At 39.8% G+C, this 16,821-nt stretch overlaps 1 protein-coding gene across 1 annotated transcript in view; it reads left to right on the top strand.

Annotated features, from left to right (window-relative positions):
* The first annotated feature begins 12,639 nt into the window (after positions 1 to 12,639).
* Positions 12,640 to 16,821, top strand: part of FZD3 (frizzled class receptor 3) — a 37,436-nt gene continuing 33,254 nt past the window's right edge. The window contains exon 1 of the mRNA XM_054979892.1: positions 12,640 to 12,651. Coding sequence (XP_054835867.1) covers positions 12,640 to 12,651 — 12 coding nt within the window. The remainder of the gene's footprint in view (positions 12,652 to 16,821) is intronic.

The raw sequence follows: 16,821 nt of genomic DNA, 5'->3' as shown, positions 1-16,821 counted from the left end.
CCTCCCCCTTCCCCCAGCGGCCGAGGCCTTCTTCTCCTCACCACCTCCCGCAAGTTGATCCCGTTGTTCAGGGAAACCGTTGCCTAGATGCGGCGGCCAATCAGAAAAAGCGAACTACCTTTCCCTTTTCTACCTAGCAACCGGCCCGGCTGGCTGTGACATGATTGGCTATTTTTTTCCAGTTCCCCCGCCTTGGGGCTCCTGAGGGGGCGGGGCACGGCGCGAGAGAAGAAGGCGCGGCGGCGGTCGAGGTGGTTAGTTGGCTCCACGACCTGAGGAGGGAGATTGAGGGCCGGAGCCTCCAGCTCGCAGGTAACAGGGAAAGGAGGCCAGCGCAGCTGGGATAATTTCTCTCGGCTCTGGTCAGCAGTGTGGGCGGGAGGGGAATCTCCAGTCACTTAGGGAACCCCTCACGGTGGGCTGAGGCGGGTTGCGCCCTCCACCGCCTTTCATTGAGGAGAAGAAAGAGGGGGAGGTCGCTTCATGGAGCCTGCGGGGCGGGGCTCCTGTTGGTGCTCCCCTGTGATAAAAGGGGGAAGGGAGATTGCAGCCCCACTCCTCCTCCCCGCTGAAATGACAGGCGTAGGTGGGGAATGCTGGTTTCCCCACCCCCTTTTTTAATCCCTGCCCCCGTAAGGGGCACCCGTCCCCACCTCCTTCGCCAGTCACTGGAGCCTGGATGTCAAAGAAGCAAAAGAAATAAAATAGGAGACTAAAATGACACCTAAGTGACGGGGTGTGTGTGTTCACATCTTAGAGGGAAAGATTTCCAGGGGTGTCCTTCCTTCGCCTTCCCGTGATCATAGCCATTGTTGTGCCTGAGTGTATGTACGGCACTTTCCGTGTGCTCTGCTGCTTCTCCAGAAAAAAACCACCAAGAAAAATAGTTGTCCCGTGTCTCTCTCCACCTCGCCTCCATGCACGCTGAAAGGGAGGGGGGCAGGAAGGGATTTTCTTTCATCCCTGGGTTTGTGTCAGGCTTGGAAAAGGGGAGGGGAGCTTGGAAGTGTTGGGAGTCCCTTTCTGAGGGAAAGGAACTAGGGTGAATGAAACCTGGGCAAGGAGGGGGTCTATCATTCCCACCTACATAAACACACTTGCCTCATTGTAAGCACATCACCCCAACAAGGGGAAGTGAGGCTTGGAGATCTCTTTATTTCCTGAGCAGTGTATCGCTGAATGTCAGATATACTGAGGGCATATAGGAGGAAACTATCACCTTTGTGCCTAGTTTGTGAGAACTAGATGATGTTAGAAACAGAATGTAGTTTCTTGGGTTGAACCAGCTAGGCAGTTCTTATGTTCCCCCACCCCCCCACCCAAGTATCCAGGAAGAAAAGAGATCTTTAATTCAACAAAAGTGCCCACTGCATGCAGGAGTTTTCCTGAGTTATACGTTATCTTTTTTTCTCTCTCCCCTTGCCACTCCCCCCGCCCCCAATAATGGAGGAAAAGGAAAAAGTTTCCTCTATATCAGCTTACAGAAACCAAGATCATAAGAGTGATATATAAATACTTGAAAGTAATTAGTTTGATTTGTGATCTTGCTGGTATTCTGAAAGGAATGGTTAGAAATCTTGTTTTGCTAACCCCTTTGTTGAAACTGCAGGAAACAGGGTGGGAGTGGGATGGAAATGTTGGGAAGCTTCATATGTGAAACGGAGAGGATTTTTACCTCCACTGCAGAAAGGAGATTTTAATCAAGTTTACTACTTCACTCCCATTTATAAAGCCTGGGATGAAAGATGCCTGCTTTTATGATGTTTACCAAAGATTATGATTCCTCCTTGTCTATGCTGTTCTTTTCATAATTTGCAAGGACTTGAAGAATACACTAAAATATTCAGTTGGAATCGATGCTTTATAGCACCCTTTACTTTTTTCTGTGGGATTCAGGAGGGTGAGGGGCAGTAGAACTGGTTGAGGACAATACAGACTAAAAATTCAAAGAAATAGGATTTATCCCTGCTGCAGATAGTCACTGGAGTAGAGTCATGAGAGAGTTCTTTTTTTCATAGTGTGGCTAAATAATTAAACCACTGATAGTACTTTGCCATTTAGCTACCAAAATACTGCAACACTTAAGAATTGTCTTTGGTAAGCACATCTTCCAATGAGGCACATCCGTTCTTTGCATAAATTCCAGCAGTGTAATTGTTCTCTCTCTGTCACTGTTAACTGTGAAGCTATGGGGTTTAAATCCTTTGCACATAAGGTTCTTTCTTAAGGTATATTCTGCATTTAATTTATGTGATTACCTTGAATTTTAACAGCCTCACATGTGTGAGTATATGGATGGTTAGGTTTTGTGCAGGCCTGAATTCGAGGTGTGAACTGAGTCTTGTAGTGTGTGTGGGATATTGGTACAGTAAAATTTTGTGGAAAAAAGACTGTATATCCATACTTTGCTTTTACACTTAAAACAGGAAAAGTTCAAATGAGAAGCGACTGAAATAGCACCTTAGGACATTGATGCATTTTATAGTACAGCCGTGAATTGCCTAAATTTCTTGAATATAGTGCTGACAATTCTGTGATCAGGCTAAATTCATCTATCCCTGTATATTACAACATTCTCTCATGTCTCTCCCTCCCCCCCCCCCCGCAACTTGGCCTGCTGCCTTTCATTTAGAATTTAAAACTGATGAATTTCAAGTGATGAATATCAAGAATAAAATTTGTCTCTCCCCCTTACAATATTTGAATTCAGCCTTGGATCCTGACAATACTTATCAATACTTAGCAAATGTTTGCATGCATGTAAAATATTTGTGGCTATACAATTATCAGCTTTTGATTGGGAAAAAATCCAAAGTTCCTGTTCATATAGTTGCTTGAACCAAGAATTTTTACACTTTTCACATTAATATATAGGCTTAATGCTTAGAAATGTGATGCTACTGTCCTAAGCCCATTGCGTTTAATGTGCTGAGGAGGGCTTTTCCATGTGATCTGGTGCAGTGCTGTATTCAGTTGCAGTGAGAGACTGGACTTTGGAGTTTTCTAGAAGAGAGTTGTTTCTATAATTAGTGTAGTTCTCTCTGGAATAATTCCTGATCAAAATCACTAGTGTTTTAAATACTTGTTGATGAATTATTTGACCTGTTAACTGACCAAGTTGTGTTTGGGTTTTTGTTTGATTGGACTAGTTAAATGTCATACATATTGTGAATATGTCTATTGCTATGGTTTTGCTGACCAGGCACCTTGAAAGGTTATGGGCTTAACAAAAGGTACTTAATCAGCCTTCATGAATGGAAATCTTTTTCTGTCCTTTGGAATGTCACAATCAGTTTGGCACTTTTAGTTTCGACAATGGCAGAGAGGGTAAGGAAGGTTGCCAACCAATCAGGAAAAAAACCTGATCTAGATGGGATTTGACTTCTGTAGTTGCCAGAATTTTTGTATAAAAGCCAGACATTTGTCCTACTTGATGGATTTTTTTTAAAAAAAACTTTTTATTTTCTTCATTTATACCCCACCTTTCTCTCTAATGGGGGACCAAAAGTGACTTACATTGCTCTCCTCTCCTCCATTTTTTCCTCACAGCCACCCTTTGAGGTAGGTTAGGCTGAGGCTGTGTGATTGGCCCAGTGTGCTTCCACAGCAGAGTGGGGATTTGATCCTGAAGCTTCCCAGGCTATATATAGTCCAATATAGCCGCTACACCACACGGGCTCAGCCTGATTTTCATTTGATGTGCATATTGAAAATGTGTAAAGCACAGCTGGTGCTTGTGAGTTAGTTTGCCAAATATTCCACATGCTACTGCATATGGTCATCAGAGGCAGTACAGAATTTCACTACAGCTTGTGACCTCCAGAATGTGTTATGGAAGAGTGCATATATGTTAATTCTTAATAAGAGTGCACCCCTCCAGTGTTGGAAACTTTAGTGAGAGTTGACCCACGAGAGGGAGGAGTCAGCAACTCTGCTGTTTGGAAATGTCATGAAGTATTGGCAATTAGAAATCTGCTGGTTTGCAATATAAGTACTTGTAAGTTTGTAAACAAATTTTTAAGACTTCTTAAATCCACTCTTTTATTAGGAGACAAATTCTATAAAGAGATATGTCCTAGAATGTGACTGTGCAAAGTGTAGTGAGCTGAGCCCTTGCATTATATTATTAAATTATTAAATTTTCCCATACCTGGACATAATCCTAGTTGATTCTTTCCTGTTTTCTGCCACCTGTTTTTTGTGCAATTCTGTCTGCCCTACTCTTGCCCACTAGAAACAGTTATATTTTTTTCTTTACAGGACGCTTCCAGTTGCTGTATACCTGTATTCATTAATGCTCTTAGTGAAAATCTCAGATCTGTCCATCTGAATAGGATGTTCGCTGAAAGACATTTGTGGGGGGAGGATATAGTTTTGAACTTAAAATTGATAGTGTATTACATGTGTTCAGCAATATTAGTTACACGTTTAAGATTTTATAAGCTGTTTCCACTTCAAAAAGTCTACAAAACAACATGTAGTTGAGTTAAAATAAACAAAAATAATATGAGCAGAACAGTCGGATTTTAAAAAACTGATATAGTCCAATAAAACAGCAGAAAAGATCAGTCCATGGTGAAAAACAGTTGGTAGCAAAATAAAAATTATGTAGGCAACTCACAAATTAATCTGCTATATGACCCTTAGAGGGTACAAGGTCTTATTTAGAAGCTTCTAGTTCTTGTACTTACAAAGACGTTTGAAGATGTGGCGGCCAATATAATAAGGCAAGAAATCAAACATTTATAATCCTGTTTTGCTAGTCTATATTATTTTATGTTATTTATACTTTGCCTTTCTCACTGAGACTCAAGGCGGATTATACAGTATAAGTCAATACAATCAGTGGCTGGGACATTCAATAAACAATACAATAGGGCATAGAATAAATTTGAAAAACAAGCATAAATCCAAACACAGCTGCAAACAATACTAAAACAAAACACAAGCAACTTGATATGACATTAAACAACTTGGAAATTATCCAATAAGAACATTCTTAGAGCAACATAAAATACGTAGTAGTAGAGACCACAGTCCCTACCCTTTTACAAAGCATTTCTCTCCGCTATTTCCTTACAGCTGAGTTCTGTTACCTGTTTTAAAAACCCCTCCTGAATAATTCAGTTTTGCATAGTTTGAGAAAAGCCAGGAGAATGGGAGCTTTCCTGATCTTTTCAGGCAGGTAATTCCATAAAATAGGAGTCACACAGAGAGCGCGTGCATGTACGGGCAGTTGTAGATTTTGCCCATATGCAGGATGACATGTGCAGAAGGCCTTGCTCAAATGAGCAAAACTGCTGTGGCAGAGCATGGGGAGAGAAGCAGTCCTGCAGATATGAGGAGCCAAGGTCATGTAGGGCTTTTATACAGACAGGAGCAGTTGTCAGTCCTATTTAAGACTGATAGATCAGAAGCCCTCTCATCCATTTCTTTATATTGAAAAACGGTTTGTTTTCCATGGTTTTTATTGCAGAGTATCTGTGTTACGTATGTGCTCCCTACATAGTCTCGCTTCTGTTGACCTGTGAAGTGCCCCCCTACTTGGTATCCCTACCTCAGGCACATGGAGGTGATTGAAGTTTTCCTTTCATAGGGTTAACATCTCTGTTCTTAGAGATGATTGTTCAGTTACATTTTGGCATCTGTGTAGTTCATGAAAGCAATGTGAAAATTGTTAGTTAAAATAGGCCAATTAGCAATAGCTTGCATGTTTATTATATTTCTTATGTGTCCAGTAGACAGAAAAAGTTTTCAGCCTGTGGTCTGTGCCATGTCTTGAAAATAGAATTTTAACTGCTGTGAAAGCTAACTAATGGCTCAGATCTAGCTAAATGTTTTCACATGTAGGACTACCACCCACAGAAATGTTCTGCTGAATACAAGCCAATAACTGCAGGTCCTTGTTTTTCTCTGAAGTTTAAGATTGATAAAGTGTTCAATAAATCATTCATAGTTTTTATGACTCAAAGCTTACACTAGTGCCAAATTATGAAAATGTGACTGTAAGTCAGTATTGGCTTGTTGTGCATCTAGACTCTTGAGTAGGTGTTGTGGTATAAACAGCATGAATTATCAATGAAGGATGCAAACTTTAATTGATGGTAGATGTAATCACCAAACATTTTACTCACCGATGAAAATTTGTCCCTGCCCCATTTAATCAGTAGAACACAGGCTAAAGGACACCCTGCTATACAGACCACACAGATGTGCCAACAAACTTCACTTTGTGTCAGATTTGTTTTCCATCATGTAATTATTACGGCTTTTTCATGAGGGAAACTTACTTGAATTTCATAATAAAAAACATAGCTGAAGAAAGAACACCAGACTTGTTAAGATTTTAGAGGAGCCATAGCGATTTAAAGAGCTTTCTGATCAGTGGAAATGAATTGCTGTATGTAACTTTTTAATAAAAGGACTGTTATGTTAAATTACAGTCTACAGTTCAGATAACTTGAATCTATTTTGAAAGTAATGCCTGAATCAAGCAGTTGGCTGTTTGATGGCTGGTGTTCCCCCTTACTTTTTGAAGTGCTAGTTTTGATTGATGAGCAGAATGTTGTGTTATGAACTTTGTTTCATGAACTTTGAGAATAAAGATTTTTTTTACCATATTTCTGTAGCCCATCCTAGGGTTGGGGCAGTATATTTACAGTTGTGGTGCACTCCTTCAGTTCTGTTAATGCTTTCACCATACCTCTCAAAATGAAATCTGTTCTCTGCTTTTAATAATTGCTCTTGAAGTGGTAAATAAACACTCCTGGTTCTAGTGGATTGATTTGAGGTCTATAATGCGAAGAACAATGTAGAAATGAACTGTGCTGAAACATCTTGGACTTAGTTATTTTTAAAAATATAAACGTAAAAGCAGACAGCTTTAAAAGTTACCAAAACAACATTAAGAAGAAAATTCCAATACATACTATAATGACTTCTATTATATCCTCATATTTTAAGCAGCAACTGAGGAAGGCTAAGTGCAAATAAGTTGAGGTTTGGGTGGCAGAATATCAGTGAGAGGGTCCTAGTTTGTAGAGAGGACTACATTAAATCCAGCTCTGTGTCCTAATTATTGTCCTGTGTCCTATACTGTGTCGTAAACTGTAATATTATTTTGTTCTCTTTATTTTTAGGTTGCTTATTGAATGAAAAAAGAAAAGCTGTTGACATGGGATCCATTGTTTGGGAATGTGGCTAAGTGGTGGATTGATGCAACTTTTATCCCAATATGAAGCAAAGGCCACGATGAAGTACCTTATTAGTGCCTCAGAAATGAGAACCTTCTACTGGATTATACTAAGCGGTATGAATGCAAAATGTTCTTTGGTCTCTGGAGAACCTTAAAGAGAAACCTTAAAATGCTGGAGCACCTTAAAATGCTGACCATGACATACAGATATCCCCCCCATGTCTGCTGAATAAGCTGGAGAATCACAGAATCATTTTGAAAGGATGGCTGCAAACTGGATCTTTCATTTTCTTTGGCCTCTGGCTGTTCTGGTAGGATGCACTGGTGGCCACAGCCTTTTCTCATGTGAACCCATCATCTTGAGGATGTGCCAGGATCTTGCTTACAATACCACATTCATGCCTAATCTTCTGAATCATTATGATCAGCAAACAGCAGCTCTAGCAATGGAGGTAAGATTTAGTCTCAGGTTCATATATGGCATTAATTACTAACTGTATTGCTTTTATTATTAGGGAATTTCTTAGACTACTTGGTCTAATAAAGATTTTGCTGCATATTATTGCAGTATTAAAACACAAAATGACACATTGGGTACCTTTGAGGTTTTAGGGGCACTTCACATATACACTGAAAGTGTATTGTAGCCGGCATGTTATAGTAGTTACAATTTCATCCTATGATGGAGACCCTGGGTTGAATCCCCTCTCTGCCATGGAAAGTTGCTGGGTGACAGTGAGTCAGTTGTACACTCTCAGCGTAACCTACCACACATGGTTATGGAGAGTGGAAAAATATTTTAGCAGCTCAGCTCACAACAGAAAAGAAATGTCTACTTCCTTCTGAAAAATAACAAAATAGCTATATGTACCCACCACCATAGAAAATTGCAGAACTCTGAGATAACAAATGAAAAGAATTTTTGTCTCATGGGAACCAGTTTAGCTTCTGCATAGGATGGTACTTTAAGCAGAGCTGCTTTAGTAGATCTTAAATGTCAAGGGTTTTTTAATGGTAGGAGAAGTTCCCTGAGCTCATCAGACTAAAACCAGTAGGTTAAAATGAGCCCCAAAATAAACACAATTGCAGATTTGTCAAAAACAGACAAATTACAATCTTCCCTTTGAGTACCGTAGCTCATATCAAGACACATGTGAATTATGTGTCTTCCTTTTTGTATTTAGAGGAGGGGCAATGCACTCTCTAGTTCAGTCCATCTGTGTGAACCATGAGGTAGAATTGTCCTCACTAAAAGGGCCAAATGGCACATTCTGTCTGCTACATGATTGCCCCAGGGACTTGTAGCAGGATTCCTGTTGTGAGTTCCCAGTGGGAACTCAGAGCCAAGCTACAAGTGACGCCTTACACAGGTTGGACACTTGTCAGCTTCCCTCAAGTTTTGATGGGAAATGTAGGCGCCCTGGTTTTACAGCTTGGCTCTCCGTTACAGCTGCAAGACCAGGATGACTACATTTCCCATCAAAACTTGAGGGAAGCCGACTAGTGTCCAACCTGTGTAAGACGTCACTTGTAGTTTGGCTCTCAGTTTAGAAGTGCCGCAGGACCTGATTCTGGTCAAGACCATGGCAAGGGTAGAGGAGGGAGTCCTGTCTTCCCCTGTGCCATTTTTCCAACCCTGTACTGGGGTAATATTTGCCTTGGGGGGGTGCATATACAAGCATTCAGACCATGTGTACCCCCCACCCCCACCAGTGTTGCAAAAAACACTCCTAGTGCTCTTCTGGTCAATAAAACAGCGGGGTGGGAGGAGCCTTTCCTACCTCCCTAATATGGCCCAGACCAAGAATTAGCCCCCCTGCAGTCCTTGAGATCCTGTAGGGAACTTAGCTGCAAGTTCCCATGGCAGTCACGTGGTAGACGTGATATGTAGTTTGGTCTTAGGTCTGGTTCATTTGCCCTTAGTGGAATCCAGTGAATAGTCAAATCTGAATGGCCACAAAATGCTGTGATATTGGAGTCACTACTTGATCTATATATAGCTGAGATCCCTTCAGGAAGTGGAGCTGTTTTAAAAAGCACAAGCAGGGGAAGGGGGCTTCCAAAAATAGCAAGGAAGGTTCTTTAAAAGGGGTTATGGGAAACAATTTTATCTCCTCAAAAGCACGGCTTTTGCCCCTAAAATATTTACAGGCAATAATAATAATAACAACAATGTGCTTATATGCTGCTCTTCTGAATAGATTCGTGCCACACTTACAGTGATTAACAAAGTCAGTGTTGTTATTATCCTTATAATACAGCTTGGAGCTGGGACTGAGAGGAGTGGCTTACCCAAGGCCACCTGCAGAGTTCATACAGTAGTAGAAGTTGAACTAGCAGAGTGCTAGCTCAGAGTCCAGCCACTTAACCACTATGCTCCAGCAGTTCTTACTTGACATGATGCAGATAAAATTAAGATGCCAAATATCTAACATATGCTTTCTTTTTACATAAGAAAAGTATTCATCATCATCATTATTTATTACAGTTCGTAACCAGCACATATCAACCTGAACAAATTTACAGATGTGTATATAAAACGTTATAAATTTAAAACGAGGCTCAGAATAGACATGTAAAACATAGGCCCTGAGGAACTTTATTTCATGCCTCCATGTGTCAACTCGAATAAGTTTGCAGGAATAAATACAAAAGTAGTATAAAATTTAAAAGCCATGCTTAAGATGAGCAAATAGAACATAAGCCACATGGGAAACTCTTAATATGAAACGTATTTTGGAAAAATTTAGATCATGACCCAAAACACACAAATACTCAATATAAAGAAAGTGAAAAGAAAAGGAAATGATCATGCTGAGTGATCTTAAACAATAGAGTGTTAATTTTGTTCCCCTGTTTTCTCTTTAACTAACTCCTCTTGTCCAGTAGCATGTTAAAGACCATCAGTTTTCCAGGGTATAAGATTTCAAATATAAAAAGAAATGATGATCATTAGCCTTTATATCCAGGTCATATAGCAGGAGGGGTGTTTTCAGGAAGGGCCATGTGGAGTCTGAGTACAGACATACAACGCAAAGTCTAATCAGCTTGAATAGAGCTAGGAGTTATGCACAGAGGTGGGAAATGCAAAAAAAATTAGCATCTGAATAGAGATAAGAGTGCTATGTCCTTGTCCAGCCATTGGAGAATCCTGTGTCATGAACTTGTTGATGAATTCACATTCAGCAATCTTGCATTGTAATTTTCCTTTGAAGCTTCTCTGGTACTTTTAGGTTAGCAGTGGGCTGTCCTGGAAGATTAAAATGTTCTCCTGCTGATTTCTGAGTGTTGTGATTTTTAATATTAGATTTATGTACATTTATTTTTTTGGTAGGGACTGGCCCATTAGTGCAATGTAGAGGGTAGAAGGGCACTGTTAACACTTGATAGTGTGTATGACTTTGAAAGATGAGCAAATGAATGAACTGGAGATGGTATGACTGGTGGTGTAAGCAGTGATGATTGTGGTTTAATGTATTTGGAGACAAAGTGGATTTCTTGGTTTATTATGGACCCTGGTCCTAGAGTCCGTGTCCACGTTAAGTAGTGCATTATTGTAAGTGAGAAGTTGTTTAAGGTTATGAGGCTTTCTGTAGGCTAGCAAAGATAGGCCTCCCAATGGCTGTGAGAAACGAATATCATTATGCTACTTAGATGGTAGGTCATTAATGATGTGTTGAACTTGTTTGCACGGTATATGATCACCAGTGATGTTTTGTTGTTATTTCACTTGGGCTGATCTTGTAGTAAGTTATCTCTGGGTACTATTCTGACTCTGTCAGTCTATTTCCTGACTACATCAAGTATTGTAATTCCAAAATGTCTTTTGTAGATCCCTCAGGTGAGAATTTCCATCCATAGGGCTTAGAACAGATGCAGCTGTAGCATTGAGCTTGGCTGTAGGTAGCTTATTGTTTGGTTTATTTAGGGTGGTAACTGGAGGCATGAAGATATGTTTGGCAATCATTAGGTTTTCACTATAAGGTGGTGTTTATGCATCCCTCATGAATTTGTGCAGTACTGTCTAGAAAATATACTACTTGTGTAGATTGACTCTTGATTCCTATGTTGATGGTGAGGTGAAAGTTGCTGGAGCTGTCCAGCATGGGTCAGTATTATGCAGATAGGTACTAGCTTTGAAATAAAAATGTATACATAGAAATGTTCATGAATTTCTAGGTGTGGGTATGCAGTTGGATCGATGAGATAGTTTGCTGAAAGTATCTGTTAGGACATTTCCTATGTGGTCATAGCTGTTGCAAATCAGCTGTCATAGACAAAACTTTCCTAATCAATTGAACCCAAGTGAGATAAGTGCATCACTCTAACCACCTTTTAAGTTGTTGACAAGCTGTAAAAATAGTGAGAAGAGAGTTCTGTTAAAGAGGCTGGAATGTAGTCCATATTCCAGTTCCTTCAGCCTTTTGTATGCTTAGCTTAATTTAATTTAATTTATTACTTTTATATTCTGCTCTCCCCGCATCAGCGGGCTGAAAGAAAACTGTGTGAGAAATCTTCCAAACATTTGAAAGGATGTGGGGTTAGCCATTTTTCTCCATCTATCCCTGGAACTTTCAATAAGTTGATGTTGTTGCATTAGAAAATAACTAACAGAAAATCAGCAATGGACATAATTGCTAAGAAGAGAAGACAGGTTCGAGAAGTTTTGTTACTTAGTAGGAGAACGACACACAGGGACATTTTCTGTGTATTTCCATCTGCCTGTCCTTCTCCCCTCCCCTCCAATTATTCTCCTTCTATTCTTATTTTGCTTCTGCTTTGTGGTCCTCATCTGCCCCTAAATCAACCTGTATCCTAAATCATTGTCTCCTTTTTAAATTCGCATATCTTACTTAATCTTTGCACATATTTTTTCCGAAGCATTTCTCCATTCTGTCAACATGTCCTAAGCGGCTTTTTCCATCTTTTGCCTTTTCCATTCCAAAAAATCACATGAAAAGAGACTATGCTAGCAATAAGCGAAACCACAATTGAGAAATGCAGTAAACAAGCTCAACCTTGAGAGGAAAGGAAGCAGAAAGTTGGATCATCTTATCAGTGGTCTCTTAAAATGCTGCACACAACTACGGAAAGTAAATGCTATACAAGGAAACTCAATTACTACACTGAAAATCTCAAAAACCATCTCCCAAGGCTATGCTTCTAACAGACAGATAATGTGTTTTTTGTTTTTAAAATATGGGTTGGATCCTAGCAGAAATCATCCATGTCCCTGCCCCCACCCCTGAATCTCTGTCAGAAATGGAGCCTCTGGGGGCCAGGGGATCCTCAGGAGCTATATGAGGGAGGAATTGCCTACATGTGCATGTACTAATTTTTTTTAGGCGGACCGACCCTTGTTTGTTTTAAATCTGCCAGCCAGATGGTCAGTATTATGGCTAATTCTGACGTCTAGAAGAAGCTTAATAACAGGGCAGATCCCTATGCTGGCAGAGGTGAAATATACATGCGCACTGACTAAGTAGCCTGGTTGATTCCTTCATAAAAATGTGTTTGATAAATCTTTTGATTTTTCGGTGCTGTATCTGAAATTACAAAGATGTGTGTATGTGGTATCCTAAAGTATTTCTGCCAACTTTGAACAGATGGTGTGCCCAGCAAGCATTATTTGGCCACTGGTAGACTTGCTAAATTTTATTTAACATGAAGAAGTATGCCTGCAATTTAATTTGTAAGGAGAGGAGAGAACACGTCCAAGTTTAAGTGTGTGAGAAAGAGAGAGGGTATTTATCTTGTTGGATTTATATTGTTGTTAAGCTGTAGTTCATATGTAGCTGCAGAATCCTCTCCTGCTAAAGAGTAGCAACATTATTGTTCAGTCTTGCCATCTGTGAGGTCAGCTTGTGCACTCCTCCCCCCTCAAGACTACTATCTGGAAAACAGTGTCTCCTGAGAACAAAAGTTGGCCTTCCCTGGTGAGCACAAAATCAAAATTGACAGTTCAGGTCTTCATTAAACATTGCTAATTTGCTAGTAGAGGGCTTATTCAAGGTTTTAAGCATGCATAAGACTTGGTTATTCCAACAGAAGCTTAACCTTTTGTCCATTCAGAGTTAGTCTTGATATTGAAAAGGCACCTAAATTATTTTATTCATTATCTGACGTTAGGACATTCAATGAACCAATAAAATAGGGTATGGTCGCAGAAAATTTAAAAATAAGCATAAAGCTGAAACTCGGAGATAAAACCTTTCTGAAACAAAATGTAACTATATAACATGACATCTATTAGCAATGGGAAACTATCCAGTAGGAACATATCTACATCAGCAAATAGTACCCAGTAGTATTAGTCTGTAGTCTCTGTCCTTAAGCAAGGCGCATCTCTGAACTATTTCTTTTGACACAACCCTATAATTTAATTAGAAAGCCCTCCGGAATAATTCAGTTTTGCATAGTTTTATTTATTTATTTATGTTATTAATTTATGTTATTTATAGTCCGCCTTTCTCACTGAGACTCAAGGCTGAGAGTCAGGCGAATGAGAGCTTTCCTGACATCAGGCAGGCCATTCCATAAGGTGGAGGCCACCACAGAGAAAGTATGTGTACAGGCAGCTCTTGATTTTGTCCAACTGCGCAGGGTGATATTTGCAGAAGGGCCTGTTCCAGTAAGTGAAGCTGCTAATGGGGAACATAGGGAGAGAGGCAGTCCTGCGAAAATGGGAAAGGAGTTGCTCCAGAGACAGAAAGGGAGTGAGAGGGTAGTTGAAAGAGCTTTGGAGGCTTGAGGCTGGTGGGCTGTGGGTATATAGAGGTGTAGGTCTAGTCTTCAGAAAGGCTCGTATACCTTTTAAAAAGTTGCGTAGAAGAGAAAATTTCACCTGGTGTAGTTTCTGTCACACAGCATAGATTACATTCAGATGTCATAAACTCTGGCTTGTTCATGACAAAAACGGGACTGCTTTTCTCGTCTGACCTGTCCCAGGTGTTTCCTGTTTTGAAAGAAACCCTCAGTTTGTTAAGATGTTCAAATCCAGACACGTTAATAAAGAAGACTATTGCTTACCTACAAACTAAGATGATCAATCCTGGCTTGTCAGCAAAAAACAGACCACAGTGTACTAAAATGCACAATTCAGAAATTACAGCAAAGTGTAGTTTCTTCTGATATTCATTCATGACATCTGAATGCAGCTACTATCCTAGTGAACTTAAGAGGTGACCCAGGGGCCAGACCCAGAAATTGCAGGGGAGGGAGAGAGATGCAGCTTATAAATTTCCAGAAGCCATGTTTCAGTTTGCATTTTAAAAGTACATTGAATGTTCTGCCAAAGTTTACCACAGTCCTCCAGAAGTACTTAACAACTTGCCTGCATGTGAATTTAAGTAATGTATTTGTGTAAAGGTCTATGTGACTTGTTAGAATAGGTTTTTTTAAAAAAAAATCTACCCCATCAGCAACAAGATTAGTAACTGATATTGGAGGTTTTTAAGCAAGCTTTGCGTCTAAATCCCATATAAGCGCAATAAAGAGGCACACACTTGCATATCTTACTATTATTTCTCCTAAAGTAAAGCTGATAAAATGTGTATATTTTCAAGCTGTGTGTTCCATGGCACCTTTGCCTTTGTTTTCCTGTATCATTTCCCTGACCATGATATTCGCAAGGCCCTTTCTCTGTTTGGCACAGAACTGTTCCTATGGATACTCAGCCTTTTGTGGTGTGTCAAGGGTTGGCATTCTGATTCTCATAAGCCAAATTGTACCCTTTGACTCTCTCCCCTTTTCACACCCTTTACTAAGCTTGGTCTATTGCTATGCTTGAAGGCCTGTGGGTGCAGGTTCCCATGGTAATGGGAATGAAACTCTGAAAGGAGGGGGGGAGTACGTGAACCAAACACAAAGCCTTGTTAATTTGCATGTGAATGAAGAAGGAAGGCTCTTTTGAGCTTTGCCTTTGTGTGTTCCAGTAACCTATAATTTGTCAGTGTAGAGCAACTTTTTCATTTGTAAACTTGTTAGCTGCAGCTTGATTTTTATGGAACAAGAATTCATGGTTGAGTAGCGAACAACCCAAAACATCTTGTGTTATATAAATTCTACTGAATAATTATGATTAAGCAATTTTACTTCTTTTCCTTCCCATACACAGCCAGGATACTACTTTAGTGGTGTGTATGACACTTCAGTTATACAGCTTTCAATTTCAGACTAAAGTGTCTGAGTCTGAGCTTCTGCTGCTCACATCTTTTCCCACCCTCCCTTCCAAGACATTTTCACCTGAAATTCAAAATCCATAGGCCCACTTGGGGGGCTGGGGAGGGGACAGAAAGGAAAAACTGGGGAATAGAGGAAAATAATCCTTTTTAATCTGTATGCTGCATCCCCTGCTGTCAGTCTAGTGGTTTTGCTTGTTTAGACATGAGCAGAACTAGTGCTGTTCAAGAACTGTCTGTAAAAGAATTTAAGCTTAAAAATTCATGATTAAACTTTGCAAAAGAGGTAAATGAGGGCAGACTTCTAAAGATCTATCCGTATGTCTTGAATTTTTCCCCCATTCTGAGAAGAGAAGAGCTGGGGCAGATGACTCCAAATGCTAGCTATGTGTTCAGAATCCTCATTTTTTTCATCTTTACAAATTTGTTAGAGGGTAACATACAAGTGAGAATTATGTGCTAAGATTAGAGATGGCAGCATCTTGGTGGAAAAAAAATACCATTTCCCTTTAAGAAAGACTTCATGTGCAGCAATGGGCAGGTGAAATTTTTTAAGGATTGCAATTAAATAACATCTCATTGAGCCTGTATTAAAGAATCTCTGTCTCCAGGCTGTTGGCAGCCCTGTCTAAAATGTGCACACCATATTTAATAAAAGAGCAAAACAAGACAATTTCATCCTGTCACTAATTGTAATGGAGACTCTAAATTAACAATAAGAGGAAAGCTTTTCTGTTCTAAACAATGTCCTTTATTATCCCATAGATGCATGTTACACACGCACCCATACATTTTTCCTGCCTGACTGCAGTCTTTGTAGTTAATCTTCATGTTGATTTTCAACATAATAAAAATGTTATTTCTTCTGGTCACATGGCTCCAAATATAGAAATAAAAGAAATGAACTTGAGTTTAAAACAAAAAGCAGTCTAGTGGCGCCTTAGGTGTACTGAAGCATAAGCTTCTGTAGACTCGAGCCTGTTTTGTCACTTGCATACAGTGTGAAGTTTGTAGACTTAGGCTAGTTCAGTGGATTTTCTGCCAATAATTTACTAGGATTATATTGAAGCTTGAACCAAGTTTATATCTGGGCCACTTTGTTGCCTCTAGAAAGTAAAATTGCTCCAGGTGGGTAATAACTCTTCCATCGAATCTAAAATTTCTGGAAATCTTGAAGCCATGGGTAGGGAGGGAACAGTTCCATGGGAGGTGGGTGGGTTGGTCAGACAATGGAAATATATGCCATACTTTCCTATCAACTTATTTTACTGATTGAACAGCATAAAATTATCATTTATAACTTGGCGTATGAAATCTTACTATTTGCATAGTTATGGAATTTAAAAATTTAAGTATCTTATTTTCTGCAAGAAAAATTGCAAGCATACCCAATACTTGAGAAGAGTTGGAAACTGCTGTACCCTATGCTACCATAGCACATGTATG

The sequence above is a fragment of the Eublepharis macularius genome, chromosome 1 (assembly GCF_028583425.1).
Source record: "Eublepharis macularius isolate TG4126 chromosome 1, MPM_Emac_v1.0, whole genome shotgun sequence".
NCBI lineage: Eukaryota > Metazoa > Chordata > Lepidosauria > Squamata > Eublepharidae > Eublepharis > Eublepharis macularius.
The sequence above is the reverse complement of the archived record's forward strand: the minus strand, read 5'-3'. Positions and strand labels throughout refer to the sequence as shown.